The sequence below is a fragment of the Alexandromys fortis genome, unplaced genomic scaffold, assembly GCF_014885135.2.
Source record: "Alexandromys fortis isolate MF-2015 unplaced genomic scaffold, M_Fortis_MF-2015_v1.1 scaffold_32, whole genome shotgun sequence".
Classification (NCBI taxonomy): Eukaryota; Metazoa; Chordata; class Mammalia; order Rodentia; family Cricetidae; genus Alexandromys; species Alexandromys fortis.
Genome location: NW_026067938.1, coordinates 8,212,803 through 8,230,311, shown reverse-complemented (window position 1 = coordinate 8,230,311; position 17,509 = coordinate 8,212,803). Strand labels below are relative to the sequence as shown.

The window sequence follows — 17,509 nt, the reverse complement described above, 5'->3', positions numbered from 1 at the left end:
CTTTAATTTACACCCTGTCTTATGCTTTGGTACCAGAGCAAGAGATATTTTAAAAAGCATTTAATGTAAATTTCCAAGATGTTTATTATTTTTATCATAAAAAAGAAACTAAAGTATGGTGATATTTTGTTTGTGATATAGCAAGGTTGCCTGAAGATCAGAGTGCAGAGCTAGCCACTAGTTAGCTATAGAGGCCAGGCAGTGGTGGTACACACCTTTAATCCCAGAACTCTGAAGTCAGAGGCAGACAGATCTCTGTGAGTTCAAGGCCATCCAGAGCTACACAAGATTGAATTAAAAGAGAAACAGAGCCAGACAATGGTAGCTCACAATGCCAGTATTTAGGAGTCACACGCCTTTAATCCCAGCACTAGGGAGATGGAGCCAGGAAGGAATATGGCTGGGCATAGAGGGAAATACAAGGCAGGAGGAGACAAGAGCTCTTAGCAATCAGTCTAAGGACTTGTATAGAAGTATACCTCATTTGGTATGAGAATTTTGTAGAGGTAAAACCTAGTGCTTCTTTGATCTTTCAACTTTCATCCCTTAACATCTGACTCTGTGTTTTTATTAAGACCAATTAGAATTCATGCTACAGTAAAGGCTCTATTTTTATTAAAAATAAAACATAATCTAATGGTCTTTTCTTAGGGACTAAGTTATCTATTGTGTATCATCTCATGGAATAACATATCCATATGGAATATTCCATATATATTATATATTCCAATATATTATATCAAAATCATCATCTCTAATTATTTGAGGTTTTATATATCACATTTTTGTAGGTGAAGAGTTCAAAAACCCCACTGAGACCAACTGATTCGATCAAAGTCACCTCAAGCGTCTGTGACCCAGGGAGGGAAATGCTGTTTTCCATAAAAGCAATCTATTGACCAGTGTTCAAGAACAAGCCTTTCTATAATATAGTTAATAAAAGTATTTAAATTCTCTTGCAAAAGACACAGAAATATTAGGAAAATAGAAGTATTTGTTCTAGCATCTATTTTATCAAGTAATAACAGTCACCTGTTGTGGGGTATCCACCAGAAAAGATTTTCTAGACATGGGTTTAAGCCAATAGAAAGTCTTTATTAGCAAACCAGTGACCACGCTCAGTGTTTGGGATACCAGTGTGGATAGCTTCAAGCCATTCTCAGAGTGAGCTTTTAAGCATAAAGAACATATTCTGTGTTGACATACTTCAGTTAGGAGTAGTTAGCCAGAAGCAGAACTACAGAAGCCAAAAAAGCAAGGTTACTGCATTTAGAGAATTTCCCAGAACTGTGATGAATTAGGTCTTTGTTTTCATCTTGGCTGATGGTGCTGTCCTCATGCTGAATTTTATGGCCTAAATGGTACTTCCATTATGGAGACAGTCATGTTAACATCTGAGTGCCTGTTACACCATGAAGATTATGAAAATATTCTGCTATTGGGCATGCAGATTTAAAAGCTACCTAACATCTATCAAAATAAACATCAAATAAAATACAAAGCTTTTCAACTGAAAAAAAACCAACTGTTTCTAAATATTTTTACTCTTCTTAGCATTGAAGTAGCCTTGTACCATAAAAGCAATTATCTTGCATTCTATAAATATCTCAAAATGTGAGTATTATAAAATCTCATTTACTGAATTTGGTGTTGCATGCCTTTAAAAACATCACTCAAGCAGGGCAGTGGTGGCGCACACCTTTAATCCCAGCACTTGCGCAGAGGTAGGCGGATCTCTGTGAGTTTGAGGCCAACCTGGTCTTCAAGAGCTAGTTTCAACACAGCTAGGGCTGTTAAACAGAGAAAGAAGTCTTGTATCAGAAAAAGAAGAAGAAGAAGAAGAAGAAGAAGAAGAAGAAGAAGAAGAAGAAGAAGAAGAAGAAGAAGAAGAAGAAGAAGAAGAAGAAGAAGAAGAAAAGAAAAAAGCATCAAGATAGAGGCAGGCAGATCTTTATGATTTCATGAGTTCAAGGCCAGACTCTGGCATAGTAATTTCCAGGTTGCCAGAGTTACATGGTAAAACTTCATATTTAAAAAATACACGCACACACGCATACACACACACACCTATAAAACTCTCAGTTTTACTCATATAAAGACAATTTTAGAACCCCCTAGAAGGCATGATACACTTCAGAAATCAACTGTGAATTCATATTAATAGAGGATGCTCTTAGATCCCCAGGTATTTATTTGGAGTGGATGGATAAATAAACCAGTTTTTGACAAGTGACCAGAAATAAAAAAAACATTTCAAAAAACGAGATTTGATTATGATACAACATCGCCATCTATGCATATAAATAAACATACAAAACTTTCAAGTAAAACTCGGATTTTTGATGGCCCTTTATAAATTGGATCTATCCCCTTATCAACTTAATCTACACAAACAATTTAATGCACTGAATTCCGTGACCCAAGTACTACTTGCAGTTTATGATGAAAGGCACTTATCCGTTCTTTTTGAACTGGCCAGTTCAAGATGCAGCGAGACTTAAACATTCCTCTTCGCAAGCAGAGTGCGTGGTTTAGTTTATAATCTGGAATATTCTGAAGAAAAATCAATATAATTGAATCCAGATTTTGCTCAATGGCTTGCTGAACTGCATGATGGACCTTGAATCTAAACAAAATGTGAGAATGAATAGTTAGGTAACTAACATAGTTGTTAAAAGTTAAAAGCTTAACAATCTAAAATTATTTCTGGAATTTATTTGCACTTTCACTAAAAATTAGAATCCCCCCATCAATTTTGTTGTTACGAATTTTATGAATTGTGAATATAGCGATTTTGCAAGGTCAGTTGTAAAACGAGTGCAGACATAAGACATTCACAAATTTCCCTACCTTCTGCACAGAGGGTCATTTAATAGATGATTTGTTATAACGAAAATGACTTTTCTGCTTCTTTTGATGCTATTGACGATGGCTTCAAGTCCCAGGACACCTGCTTCAAAGTCCCTTTCTTCTAGACAAAATTTAAGAGTTTGGTCTTGTTCTTCCATTGGGGAGAAGTGTTCCCAAACCCAGTCTCTGTCTTTATAGGCATGGATGATGTATGCTGTGTATTCAAACTGTTCAGGCTGTGCTTCGATTTCCTTGAAACCGAGAACCCGGTGTACTACGACATTCCAGTAAAAAGATATCCTCCAGCCCTCAAAGTGAACGAGCAACGCCGAAAGTATAAAAACCATGAGTCCAGTGGTACTAATCATGAAAAGGAGTTCGAACGGGGCGCTGTCTTTACAGGATGATGTATCAAAAAGCATCACTGGGAAGCCATGGTACTGAGGTGGAGTATTGCAGAGGTAATGAGTGCGTAGCTCAGCGATGTTAGTGTGGGTCTGGTTAATCCAGTTCACAAACCAGGCAATACTTTCACACGTACAATCGAATGGATTAAAGCTCATATCTAAACTATTCAGGTTCTGGAAAGCTGGCCCAAAAACATCTTTCTCAACTGACGTGATGAGGTTCTTCTGAAGATTCAATGCCCTTAGAGACGTCTGGTCATCAAAAGTAGACGGTAGAAGTACGTTCAAATTATTCAGCCCTAGATTGATGCTCTTCAGCTCAAATAAGTGCTTGAACACCGCGACTGGGATTTCATCAAAGCCGTTAGATTCTAGATTCAGGATATGGAGGTGAGATAGGCCCTTCAGGAAATTGACAGGACCACCAGGGTTTGCATGCTTCCAGAGCCTTGCTAAGTTGTTGTGCTGAATATCCAGAATTTCGAGATTCTCAAGACCCTCCAACAAGTCCTCGTTTATGTTGGCTATGTTGTTGTTGCTTAAGTCGAGAATGGTCAAGTTACCAAGCGGGCGGAAAGGCGAAGGGGACAGCTCCAGATTTTTAAGTGCTGTCCTCCTGAGCATCAGCCGTTGAAGACTGGGAACCAAAGCAAAGGAATTGCTAGTCAGTTGGAGATTTTTGTTATAGGACAGGTAGATCTCAAATATATTTCTCAGACCTTTCCACTCCTGGCCTGTGAGTTCTTGCTCAATTTCATTAAGGCCAAGATCAAGAATCCTGAGTTGGCCCAACCAAGAGAAAGCACCGCTCGCTATTTTTGAGATGTGGTTTTTCGTTAAATTGAGGGTGGACAAAGGAGAATGAGCAAGGGACACGAATGTTTCATTGGTTAAAGTTTGCAAACTTATGAAAGTTTTGGAAAGACTTAGGTACTTCAGACTCACCAAGCCCGTGAACGTATTGCTTTTTGTACTAGGAATATTATTATCATCCATGTTGAGATATTCCAAACATTTTAGCCACTGAAAGGAAAAATCCTCGATCTTGGGGTGTGAAGCAAGGGAAATACTTTGTTTAGTAAACGCTCGCTTCAAATTCAGGTACCTCAGATTGGAAAGTCCGTAAAAAGAGCGAGAAGACAAACTCTGGATATTATTGTAGTCCAGAGACAGGTACCTGAGGTGTGGGAGCCAAGAGAAGGAATCGTTACCGATATCGCGGAGGCTGTTGTAGGAAAGGTCAAGCCAGGTGAGTTTTGTCCGATTCAGTCCAGACAACGTGGTGTCTCTGGTTGCAAGAAGCTGATTGTTAGCCAGAGAGAGATTCTGGATGCTTGTGCCTGAAAGTTCCCAACAAAGCTTCTCTGTGAGCTGGTGGTCTAGTTGAGCGTTGTTCAAAAGGAGAGCAGATAACTTGCCAATTGCATGAAAACACCCTGGAGAAAACTGAGGGTTCAAAACAAACAAACAAAAAAAAAAAAACCAGATGTAACAGGCTCTGCATCTTTGCTCAGTTTCCCCGCCCCTGTCCCTTGCAGCACGTGACTTGGGCAGGTCAGCCCACTCTATCCCTCTAGCGAATGGCTCCTTCTTCACTCTGTTCCAGTAGCCACTCCCGATCTCCCTACCACCCACATCCCAGGGTCTTCCCAGGCTTCCCGGTAACGTTGCATTTCCCAGCATTTTACCTAAACCACACTAGATCCAGTTGCATTTAAAAAACTATGTGTGGAAACAGTCATGGGCCAGACCCTGAGTGACTGTTTTCAGGGGCCACAAGTAAATAGACCATGATGGTATTTTCTCTTCTAGAGTTTTGTCTTTCCGGGCTTTCTTCTTCCTTTATTTTATGAAAGAGTTTTCAACTTTCTTCCACTGACTTGCCTTCCATTATCAGAAGCCTCAGCTGTCCTGGGACAAAAAGAGGGACTCCAGACAGCCATAGCCCTTACCTGAGAGCTTTCTTATATGTAGCTTATAACAAGTTTGGGCTAATGGAGCAAAAATTAACTAGGAATAAGAAAAGAGGTGTGCTTTTCTTTTTCTTCTTTTTCTTTTTTTTTAAAGGAGGTTAAAATGAAAACAGGCAATTATTAAATTATAGTACATTTGCCTGAACATTGTTTGCAGCCTTGAAAGTTAAGGTGGTTTTTTTATTATTATTAATTACTGTGTGAGAGATGTTCAAGGATACGACATTAATTTTACCCCCATGAGTCAGTATTGCACAGCTGTGGAGAGCATTGTTGGATTCAGGCTTTATACTGGTCCCTGTCACCTAGCAGGATGAACCTAGGCAGTACCCTGGCCAGCTCAGGGTCCCATGGCTGTTCCATCACTAGGCAGGTATGCCCCTGTGCTGCTACTAAGGTCCGGGTTAAGAGACAAGCTCCGCCCATTTCTGCTCTCTCTTTTTTCCCCTGCTGCTCTTCTGAAGAGATAGGCTGGTCCTTGTCTCTTCTTCCTCTTCCTCTGTATTACTCTTTCCCTCCTCTCTCCCCTTTACCCCTTTTTCAGTAAACTCCCCGCATGGCTTATTTGTCTCCAGTCCACTGTGAGGCCTCTGGCTCTCTCCCACCAGGGTCCCTCTGGTGCCCTTTTACAAAAACATAGTCTTGGGTAACATACCAGAAATGCCACCCTGTCACCTGCCCTTTTTTTGTCTTAATTTACTCTTGTGCAAAAATAATCAGTTGATTAAGAAGACCATGCCATATATTCTGTATATCATACAAAATATACAGAAATAATTCTCGCAGTGTTAGTACTGAGTTAAGTGTTCTAAGATTAAGCTGTTGTTGGTTTTCTTATACTTCTTTAGAGAAGAATTGTAAACAGATATACACAAATACTAGCAATGTTTTTTTTAATGATGGTAGACTTTAAGTGATTTTTTTATTAACTCTCCTTGTTTATGTATTTTATAAGATTATGGCAACAAATGTTCCAATTAGAAAATATTTTAAAAATCAAGTGAGTAGCATACACAAATGATTTCATTATTCTTTTGGAATAATTTTTTTTTTGCACAGTGTCTTATATCTGAAAAATAGCTTTGTAAAACCGTATGTGTTAAGGATTTCCCATACTCTCACAGCTTGTAAATGCCCCAGATGAAGGGTTCCAGGCAATTAATGACTGGTGAGAGCCGGGAGTCTTTCCCTGGGATGTGCCCCTAATTGGTTATCTAATACCACGTGGTCAGTTCTAAACACACACATACGAGCAATATTTAATGAACTTAAGACTATCAAATGCATGTAATATATACATAGCTTTGTATGAAAATACTTCAGCTGCAGACCACAGGTCAAAGAGGAGCAAGATAGCTGAGAAACATTTCATTACAGGGAATGTTTTCTACTCAGAACTGCTGCGGGACAGATGCAATCCTAAATTCTTTCCCCTCGTAGTCCCGTGAGGTAGCGCTTTAAAAGCTCAGAATTGGAAGGCTGAATGAGGTACCTGATTACCCAATTATCAAAACACAAAGCCGGTGTAGGGGTGGCTAAGTCAAGTAGGAGGCCTGAGCTCTTAACCACCAGAGTGTTTTCATTTGTATGGAGATGGCGGGAGGAGGAGTTTGATTTTCACGATATAATTAGGAAACTAAAGTCAGAGTCTTTTCAGAAATCAAAGACCAGCTCTGCAATGGCAGGGGAATTAGAGTTGGCTCCATCAATGGGCAATTTTTCAACTCTTCTTCGGTGCCCGTGACAGTGGCTCCTAACAAAGGTTGAAGGATGTCTTAAAGACTAAAGACATGGCAGAGCTCATCACTGCGTTTCAGTAGAAATCCTAAATTCCCTTCTGTACAACATGGTTAGAGACCACACACACCTAAAGGTAGACTAGGAAGCAGTTTGTCCTTGACTTCTTACCTCTTTGAGTGAATTGGATGATAAGTCCAACTTCTGTAAAGAAGAATTGCCAAGAAAATCAAGTTCTTCACTTCTTAGTGCAAGGATTTTATTTTTCGATAAGAGGAGTTCCCGGAGGTTTTCCAGTTGGACCTCAGTCCCCAACTTTGTAGATGATAAGCCATTATGCGACAGATCTAATATGATTAAACTCTGAGAGTGAAAAATAGATACATGCATATTAGAGACTGTCTCCAACTGTATGAATCTTGGATGTATCTCAAAGGAAAATAATGACTTTTCTCTCTATTATGCTGAAGGACTGGATAACTTTTGTTGCAATTAAAAACACCATCATTGTTACAAACTTTTCACCGGTTTTTCCTCAATGTTTGTACCAGCCTGCTGTGAAGCAGTCTGTCCTATACATGGCTGCGTAAACTAGTCCCTCTGAATGTGGTTGACAGTTGCATTGCTGGGGCAGACTAAGGAGCCACTGGCAGTGGCACCAGGATTTATCACTACTGCATGTACTGGCTTTTTGAGAACCCATTCTCTTTGGAGAGATACCTTGATCAGCCTAGATATAGTAGGGAGGGCCATGGACCTTCCCCAAAACAATGTGCCTTACCCTCTCTGAGGATTGGATGAGGGTGGGAGGGGTCGTATGTACAGGGAATGAGAGTAGGAACTTGAATTGGTATTTATAATGAAAAAAAGGATAGTTTGTTTCTTTTTTAAAATAAGTAAATAAATAAATAAGGAAAAAGAAAGAAAGAAAGAAAGAAAGAAAGGAAGGAAGGAAGGAAGGAAGGAAGGAAGGAAGGAAGGAAGGAAGAAAGAAGGAAAGAAAGAAAGAAAGAAAACAACACAATCCCTATAGTTAAGGCTCAGGGAACATCTTGGAAGAAGGAGCCAGAAGATTATAAAAGCCAGAGAACCAAGACATCTTCCTGTAAGCTTCAAGTTCAGGCAAAAAGCAGGAAAACTAGTGATGTTTGTTAGGGAAAATCGAACAGAATTTCTATTAAAGAAATAAGACTTCCATGTATGCATTAAAAAGATAAAAATGTCTTTCTCTAGTAATTTCTCTGGTTTAAGAAGGCTCAAAGGCTGGAAAACATATCACTTTATCTATGCTTGTCAGTATGCTTAAATTACTACCTTATGTCCTTGGCATCTGAGAAGGAATAAGATTACATATATATTAATATATATATTAAAGACAATAAATCGATTTGCAAAATGGCTTGGTTTAAAGAATGCACTTAAGGGTTGCTGAGGTTACCCGCCAATAACACACACCCTTGTCACTGATTTAAAATTTAAGCAAAGAATTTATAAGAAGAGGCAGAACTCATTGAAAAGGCAATGTTCCAAGATTTCTTAAGTTCCAAAGAGTAGGCAGTATTTATCCCAACAATCTGCTTCACCATTGTATCAACTTGTTACTTGTATTTAAGTCAGAATTTGAACTCAGTGTGTTTCTTATTCACCTTCTAAATTCAGAAGCTCCTGAGTTTATTTTCTATGTTCCCCATGGAATAGGCAGATGCATTTCTGGTCATGATGTCTTTCTTGTGTGTCCTATTTCAAATGAGACGATGCAAGAGAGGAATATCTCTTAATGTTCAAATTGACTTAAGACTGTAATTTTGAGCAGATTTATATCCCAATACCCACATGCAGAGGTGTAACCCAGCAGTCATGAAGAGGGTTGATCAGCATTGGTACCCTTACGTTGATATCTATATAGACTTTGATGATTCAGTAACTTAAAAACTTAACTTCATGTAATTGTAGATAATATTTGCATTTCTTAGAACAAAAGAAACGCATGCTTCTTACCTTTTGGTTTCTGAAAGGGTTGCTTTTAATTTTGTGTATTGAGTTAGACATTAGGTAGAGTTCTGTCAGGTTCCTGCAGAAGATGAAAGTTTTATCGGAAATCTGAGACAGCTCATTGTGTTGGAGGTTCAAGACTTTCAAGAAAGGGAGTGTTTGGCACAGTTCAGGCTCCAGTTTTGAGATGGTGTTAAATCCTGCATCCAAGATAGCAAGTTGGCTGTATCTTGTAAGATTGGTATGTGGTAAGCTTCTGAGTTGGTTGTGGGTAAGATTCAGCACTGTTATGTTGGCAGGAAGGTCGGCGGGGATGTGTGTCAGCTTCAGATGGCTGCAGTCAGCTACCTCATGTCTCACAGTACATTGGTTTGTGGAAGACACACCAAGAATCCATAGGGACAAAAGTCCCCCAAGGGAGTATATTAGATAGGATGAACACCCTTTCATGATTCTGCCCTATAGAGGAAATATAAAAGGCATTGGTTCATACCATGCTTCCATACCCTTTGGTGTATTCTTTTAAAATGTATCACCCAAATCTACAAAAGATCTTTTAATAACTTTTGCACCATGCAATTATGTACCATATAAGTGACGCACCAGGCAGAAATAATTCAAATAACACCAATAAGTGAGATAAACTGTAGATACTTCTTTCTCATCTTCCCTCACCATAGAGATAAAGAACTCAAGTCATGCCGTTTCCTTGAAACTATGGTTATTTGGTCAATTGTTATATTGCCTACTTTTTAAAACTATCTCCAAGTGAACTCCAGGCAAAAATCTCACCTTGAAATTATTTTTATCAACACAGAATAATTACACGCACTTCTAGAATAGATGACTATTTCGGTATTGTGTATGATGCATAGTCAGCAGGGCAGAGTGATTTTCAAGTTTATCAGTTCTCTAGGTTGTGAAGAGTTAAGACCCTTTATCGTAGTTACTTTGAAATCTATAATTAATCACTTTTAGCCATAATCATCCAGTGATTTCTGAATTTCAGCTGCACCCTGACTTTTGCTAGCCACCTTCTCTCTTCTCTGGCTGCTTGCACTGTTCTTGGCCTCCGGTACCGAAGCTTTATAATTCTACCAGTTCACCTTTCATAGGAAAAAACTGTGAATTTTGTTTTCCTTTGTCTGATGTATTTCACGGCAATCACACTCTCAGGCTCATGCCTGTAGTTACTGATGTGAAACAACTCTGCCCTACTCTAAATGTTAGGCGTTTAACTAGACCATTCATTCTCTCGCTTTCGTTACTAGTGTTCTATACTTAGGTTTATCTTCATCTAATACAGTGTTGCAAGCCTAATTTCAAAGACTATCCCTAAAATTATATTTCTTGATTTGCTGACTACACAGAATTTCTTTTCTTTTTTTTTTAAAGATTTATTTATTATGTACGCAGTGTTCAGCCTCCATGGATGCCTGCAGGCCAGAAGAGGGCTCCAGATCTCATTACAGATGGTTGTGAGCCACCACGTGGTTGCTGGGAATTGAACTCAGGACCTCTGGAAGAGCAGCCAGTGCTCTTAAGCGCTGAGCCATCTTGCCAGCCCTATACAGAATTTCTTGATGCCTTCCTTTGTGGCACAGGAGACACATGCTCTTTGGCCTGTACCGCATCCTTCCATCCTTGCAGGAATGTAACTGTTAGTACAGTATTGGTTGCTATTACTAAGATATGAAATGGTAGAGTTTGGGGTCTGTAACTATGAGTAAGGAGAAACATTTTATCTAAATTGGTTAGAAAATCCTAACGCTAAGAAATCTCATTCGTAATTTATATTTATTTCAGTCAATATTCTCTGAAGAATCAGTGCAACTTAGAGAAACATAGTCAAGAGAGCAGACCCTGGAATAACGTGGCCTGCATTGATATAATGGCGCTTCTGTTCTGTAGCTTTGGACAAATCAGTTCATTTCTCAGCTCTAGATGAAATTCTCCAAAGGGAACTGTGAGGATGAAAGTAGACAAACTGAGCTGACCTCCTGGTTCTCAGAATATAGCCATGTGATATTAAAACCATTATTCAGTCAGAGTAATAACACTGGGAGTTAAGAGAACATGATTCTGTAAGTTTAGTTTTCAAATTCAAACGTTTTTGAAAGTTTTTATTTATAAGAGCACGTGATTTTAACTATGCTCTGTCTTGTAATATTTTAATCTATAATGAAAAACCCAAATTTGTCGTAGCCAAGCACTACACAAGATGGCAGCAGTAGAAACAGTAAAGTGGGTAGAGTATTTGAAATATAAGGGGCTCCATGATTACTCAGCAGGTGTCACAAAACTGCTCAATTAACTCCCATTGGTTGAGCATGAACTCAGGTGGTTTTCCTCACAGCTGTGACACCCTGCATTGTTCCCAGCCAGTGATACAAGACCATCTGCCCAGTCCACAGTCCTCTTAAATGGCTTTTGATTTTACTTTAAAAACCAAAGAGAAAAATCTGGGTTCTGAGATGCCCTTGGGTTGTTGTACTTGGTATGTGCCGTAAGAACGAAAAGAAATGAGTCAAAGCATTTGGTTGTACATTATTGACTAAATCCAAAGATCTTGAAAAGTTTGATCTTGGGTCTGTGTGTCTTTAATAATTTTGATACATGGCTTATTGGAAGTATAGATTTCTTTTTCATTAACTTTTATTAGCATATACTAATTGAACAAAGTATTGAGCTTTGTTATGCTTTTTAATACAGGAATATTATTAACCTCAAATACCATGGGACTAGGAAAAAAAATGGCTTAGCAACTAAGAGTACTTTCTGTTCTTCTGAAAGATCAGGGTTCAATTCCCAGCATTCACATGGTTGCTTGCAATCATCTTTAACTCCAGTTTTAGGGAATCTTCGTTCTTTCCTGGCCTCCACGTACACTAAGACATGTACATAGTGCAAACCACATGTGCAGAAAACACATAAAAATAAATTTAAAAAATGCATTTCACACAAAATCATGAAGGCATCATCTCCTAGTCTCTGTCTCTCTAGCATTGTTAACGGGTCTGACACTCACCCAATTTCTCTTTTTTCATATGAAGATTTTTTATTAACAGTTTCTCCTTATATATTTTAATGTCTTTTCTTTAAATGTGGTAATGCAAAATTTCACAAGGATATTTCAAGTTATCTCTTTTCTTCGAGGTGTGTCTATTACTATTTGTTTCAGTCTGAAAGCTCAAATTTCCCTCAACTTTTATAATTTTCTTCTGTGATAATTTCCTTTCCTATGCTTTCTCTAGTCTCTCCCTTGGAACTGCTTTCAGGCAGACACTGGTCATCCTGTGTAGTCCTGTCCTCATGTTGGGTTTTACATTTTCTCTCTTCTTTTTATTTTATGTTCTTAGATATAAGCTTAGCTTTGCACATAAGACCTACCCTGGTTGGTTTTTATTTTAGCAATTGTATTTTAAATGTATGCAAAACAGCAGACAAATCATAAATGTGAAAATTATTGAATTTTCACAAATGGATATATCTCTGAAATCACTACTCAAATCAAGAGACCAAGGTTTCTCTAGTGCTTTAGAAATCTCCCTCACCCCACCCCATGAATTTCTTCATTCTTCCTAGACACAAACACTATATATTAAAGGCTATCTGTCTTTGTGTTAAGTATTAATAAAATATTAATATTATATTACACCAATCCCTCATTAGCACAGTTTACATTCTACAGTTTCAATTGCTTGTGACAGCTATGATGCAAAATATTCCCACAATGCAATGAGGAACTGGGACATTTGTAGGGAGAAGAGAGAGAGAGAGAGAGAGAGAGAGAGAGAGAGAGAGAGAAAGAGAGAGAGAGAGAGAGGAAGACAGAGACAGAAAAGCCATATAACTTTTACAAGATTATGTCAAAAAATGGGTCTATTGTTAAGCTTCACTATAGACGTGTATGCATAGGTAAGTTGGCACAGGTAGGGTTGGATGGTCCTGAAGCCCTAGGCACTTGCTGCTATCCTAGAACACACCCCACAGCTAAAAGGGTAATATGTGTATCATTTTGGGATCCATTATTTTTTCTTTACTCCATATGAGGTTTGTAAGATAAATCCACATCTCATTGTGTCTTAATATTTATCATTTTATTGCTGTAAAATGTTCCAGTGTATGGTTTTCCAGTATATGGTTTCAACACGTTCTGAATATTTTGAAAAAAATCTTAAATAGGGCCAGATATGATTATCTTCGATTTTTAATCCCAGAAGTACTTGTGGGGGGCAGAGGCAGATGGATCTCTGTGAGTCTGGAGCCAGTCTGGTCTACAGGGCAATTTCCAGGCCAGCAAAGGCTACAGAGTAAAACCTTGTCTCAAAACAAAACAGAGAGAGACCATCCTGAAATCAAAACAAAACAGAGAGAGAGAGAAGGAGAGAGAGAGAGAGAGAGAGAGAGAGAAGCAAAAAAGTATTTTTAAATATACTAGACAATCCAAGCCACTTTACAATAAATATGTTTGTTGTATTACAGATATAATAATCGATCCAAACACCTGTATCATCAGCTCACAAACACATCCTGCAAACATCAATCTTCTCCCTGAACAGATTTCTTTCTCATCAATAGTTTCAGCATTTCTTACACAGAATTTTTTATCCAATGTAAATTTTCACATAACAACATGAAGACATGAAGGCGTTTTAAGTATACATTCCCTGACTTTGGGCAAATGCATGACTTGTGTAACTGAAATCCAGAGAATTCCTCTGTCCCTTCCCAGTTAACTTCCACCATTGCTCTCAGAAGTGACCACTGCTCTTCCTACAAACCAGTCTTATCACCCCAGAATGGAATCTCATTCATTCTCATACATACGACCGCCTTTATCTGATGCATTAGTTTTGATGTTTACCTGTGATGTGTGTTTCAAAAAAATGGACTCCCGATTCTCTCAAAGGCTATGGTTCATGCCCCAGAGTGAGCATATGGTATTTACAATTTTTCTATACATACATACCTGACATAAATCTTGCAGTACGTATCAGCTGGTAAATTAAGGGATAGACAACTAAGTTTTCCTCCCAGGACCATAAGGTTTACCAGTTGATGGATACAACCCTGTAAGATAGTCTAGCTCTTGTTTAGGTAACATCTACCCTTCTGGAAAGGATGTGAATAAAGATTAGAGTCACTGAAGACCAATGCATTTACTAACTGTATCCCTGAAAGACATTCCCAAGCTGAAAACATACTTCATTGAGAGAGAGAGAGAGAGAGAGAATCCACTAAGTGCCAACAAAACAGGATGTGTGTGTGTGTGTGTGGGGGGAATCATAAATAGAATGTTAGGAAATTTAGAATAGTGACCACACACACACAGACTCACAGATACTCTCAGAAGGGGCACACAAATCCTAAACATTTTATAAGACGATCATATCAGTAGTTATTTCCTAAGGAAAGAGATTCATTTTTTTATGAATAACTTTTCATCAGTAACATGCGTTACCAGGTAACAGTAAAGGAAAGCTTTTAAAACATTTGGGGGAAAAATATGTTAAATTCCAAACTCCACTGTCAGCTGAGCAACTAAGAAAAGAAACAGCCCTTTGATGTAGGCAAAGACACATTTCGATCCAACAAACAAAATTCCACTTAAAGTATGAGATGAGGATGCAGGAAAAGTTACTACTGGACAATTCTTCCCGAGAAGCAGGGAGGAGTAGGAGAAAGACCTTGCATTTGGGGAAACACTTTTGAAGGCACATAGAATTGAATTTCTTCTTTCAAGGGAGAAACTGCGTTAGAGTGTGAGTGACTAAGGCAGGGGGCGTGAGGAGCAAATACTTAGAATCAGCCATGATTTATAATTTGGTTTATAAACATTGCAGCATCTTTTTGTAAGATAATACATGAGCAGCTACATGCAGATACATACAAAATATAATCACATTGGAAAGTCAGGAAAACAACGTGTGACAACTTCCATATATGGGGGGTTGGGTATTTTCCCCAGCGAGTCCATGATTCCTCAGCCTGGTGTCCGACCTTACTAAACAACTTCCTAAACAGCTCTCTCCCCTCTCCCACCATCCTCTTTTATTCTGGAACAGGAAGCCAGTCACTAGTTCCTAGAAATACCTGAGGATTCTTTCTTTCTCGAAAATATTATCATAATATTTTCTAATATTATTCTAAAAAGAAGAAAGCAGTTTTTAACCATCTGAGTTTTTTTTTTTTTGCTTTAAGGCAAAGGTGGAATTTTTTTTAAAAAAAGGATTGTAGTTAATTTCTAATAAAAATCTTTTTACTTATTCTTTGAGAATTTCATACTGTATACCACCCGCGGGCAGGTATTTTGTTGGCTTCTCACTCCCTGCCCCATCCAACCCCAGAGCCACCTTTACCCTTTGTAAAGCCTGTTGCAAAATCACACCCATCCGAAGCTGCCTGAATGAGCCTTTCCAAGAACAGAAGTCTACAGGGGAAATACTTTCGGTTTAATTGCTTCATAAAATTGATGTTTTATCAAAGAAATCAGACTTGATTTTGCGACTAAATTTGCATTCGGCATTCCTATGCCTTCCTTCCCTGTACCTGTATCGCCTTCTACCTTCTTCCGTTGTATGGTTCTCACAAGGTTTCATTCCCCACATGAAAGACAGGTGGATTAGCGGTAAACGTCAAGAATGTTCTGATTTTACTCAGCAAGAGATCCTGCTTTCTCTTGGTTATCATTCAGACCTTAAAAGAAAAAAAGTCGGACGTTTCTTGCAAACCTGAAAGTGAAACCTAACTATAAGAAGCGGAAAAGACAGAAGAGAAAGACAAAAAAGACAGGAGAAAGTTTAGCATAGTTAGCGCAACACAGGATATCGTCAGTGAAATAGTTAAATTGTTACCTTTCTCTGGTTTCTTTTTAATGACTTCCTGGAATTCTCTGAAATGGCCAGGAATTGAACTTTAGGGAGAAAGGGGAGGACCGGCTGCCGCCTGTGGGTTGAACTCTGGAAGTGAATGAGTTAAGGGCCTCAGGAGCTCAGCCTAGCTCTCCAGGAAGGGTTGCAGATCCTTGTAAACCTGTCAAATTGGGGTAGTGTGTGGTCAAAGACTGGGGATTGGGGGTGAGAGGGGAGGTGGAGACTGAGAGTTGTGGGACCGGACACTGAGGACGCGCGGGGGGAGGGGGATGGGGGTGGGAGCGGGGCGTGTCTAAGCAAACTGAAAGTCATTCCCTCTTACTTGGCTTTATTTTCTTTGCAACCATGCAAAATGAGTAGAGATGAATTTAATCTCTTGGTCAAAATGGGCATCCGGTTTTCCAGCTGGAAGAGGTGAGGACAGCCAGGACATGGGTGGAGGTCCTGTCTCAAAAACAATAAGGAAACTTCCAGAAACAATGAAAAAAAAAAAAAAGGAGGATGGGGAGGGAAGTAAGGAGGGAGGGAGGGCAGGCAGGCAGAGTTCTTCCAGCACTGGCTGTCACAAAGAGCCCTTCTTGCTCAAGCAGATCCAGTTCCCCACAGTATCCACAAATTAAACATCAGCAGGCATCAAGCAGGTTCGCTCAGAGGAGAGCTCGGAATAACTCTTTCCTTCTCAGTTAGCTTCGAGGACTCCCGTTGGTTAAAGAAATGTGACTGCAAAGGAATGGACACAGTTTCCTTGTCATTACAGACACACAATGACATAACAGACCACCAGACTGATATGTAGTAAAAAATGTAATAAAGTATACAAGAGGCAGATTCCCTTTTCTGAAACCTAGAGCCGGGGTTGCCTAAGGACTCACCACAAGGGTGCTTCCTCCATCAACCAGTAATGAAACCGCCCTGGGTTGAGGTGAGAGTGAACAAGGTGAATGGGAGCAGAACCGAAAGTAGGAAGTAGGTTTGGTCTTGTGGTGCAAATTGCCTTTCCCTGGGCCCAGTGAGTTCCTACCTGCGGTTACTGGGCTTGCGATTATACTATCCTGATGGCCAGTAGTAACATCGTTAGTTCAACACCGTAAGCACCTGTCTTTAGTAAATAACTGTCCCCTACATTTATCCACCTGAAGGCCAACAAAACATTAACAGTATTGACAAGATTTCTTCTCTGTGAGTTCTTTGAAAACAGGACAAGCTGTGTGTGTGTGTGTGTGTGTGTGTGTGTGTGTGTGTGTGTGTGTGTATGTGTTATATCTCTAGTCATCAGACCATGGTGGAGCACCTCTCTTGCTAGCCTCTGAAGGGCTAGTCCCGGTAACAGGATTCAGCCACTGCCTGGTGCTCTCCTACACTGACTCTCGGCTTCACTATCTAACTAGTTTTGATCAAGTGGATATCGGCATGAAGCAGAGTTTGATTCTGAATCAGTTATTAAGACCTGCTAAGTGCTTGCGTGCCTGAGATTCATCAGGGAACGTCAACCTCCCTTAGGCTTCTTTGGAACTGAGTTGCGATTCAATAAACCTGGATCAGCTGTGCAATGGGTGTGTGGGAGCGAACATGCTAACTGAGCACCTGAGAGATGGCTAATGCAACTTTCTGGATGCATGGGAGACAATCCTCCAATCCTCAACAACTTACTGCAGTAATATCTCTTGGGGAAAAC

General features: G+C 39.3%; 1 protein-coding gene across 4 annotated transcripts; it reads right to left on the bottom strand.

The window, feature by feature from the left end:
• Nucleotides 1–1,074: 1,074 nt before the first annotated feature.
• Nucleotides 1,075–16,388, bottom strand: Tlr3 (toll like receptor 3). Of its 4 annotated transcripts, none has more exons than XM_050147367.1 (6): nt 16,157–16,388; nt 15,817–15,994; nt 8,966–9,418; nt 7,139–7,330; nt 2,851–4,703; nt 1,075–2,626 (listed from the first exon to the last, which is right to left on the bottom strand). In XM_050147367.1, the coding sequence occupies exons 3-6, from the start codon at nt 9,407–9,409 to the stop codon at nt 2,398–2,400; spliced, it is 2,718 nt and encodes a 905-aa protein (XP_050003324.1). In that variant the 5' UTR covers nt 9,410–9,418; nt 15,817–15,994; nt 16,157–16,388; the 3' UTR covers nt 1,075–2,397. The 4 variants fall into 4 exon arrangements, with proteins under 4 accessions (XP_050003324.1, XP_050003325.1, XP_050003326.1 ...); XM_050147368.1 differs by lacking the exon at nt 16,157–16,388 and adding an exon at nt 15,512–15,658 and having other exon boundaries at nt 15,817–16,066; XM_050147369.1 differs by lacking the exons at nt 15,817–15,994; nt 16,157–16,388 and adding an exon at nt 15,512–15,795.
• Between the last annotated feature and the right edge of the window lie 1,121 nt (nt 16,389–17,509).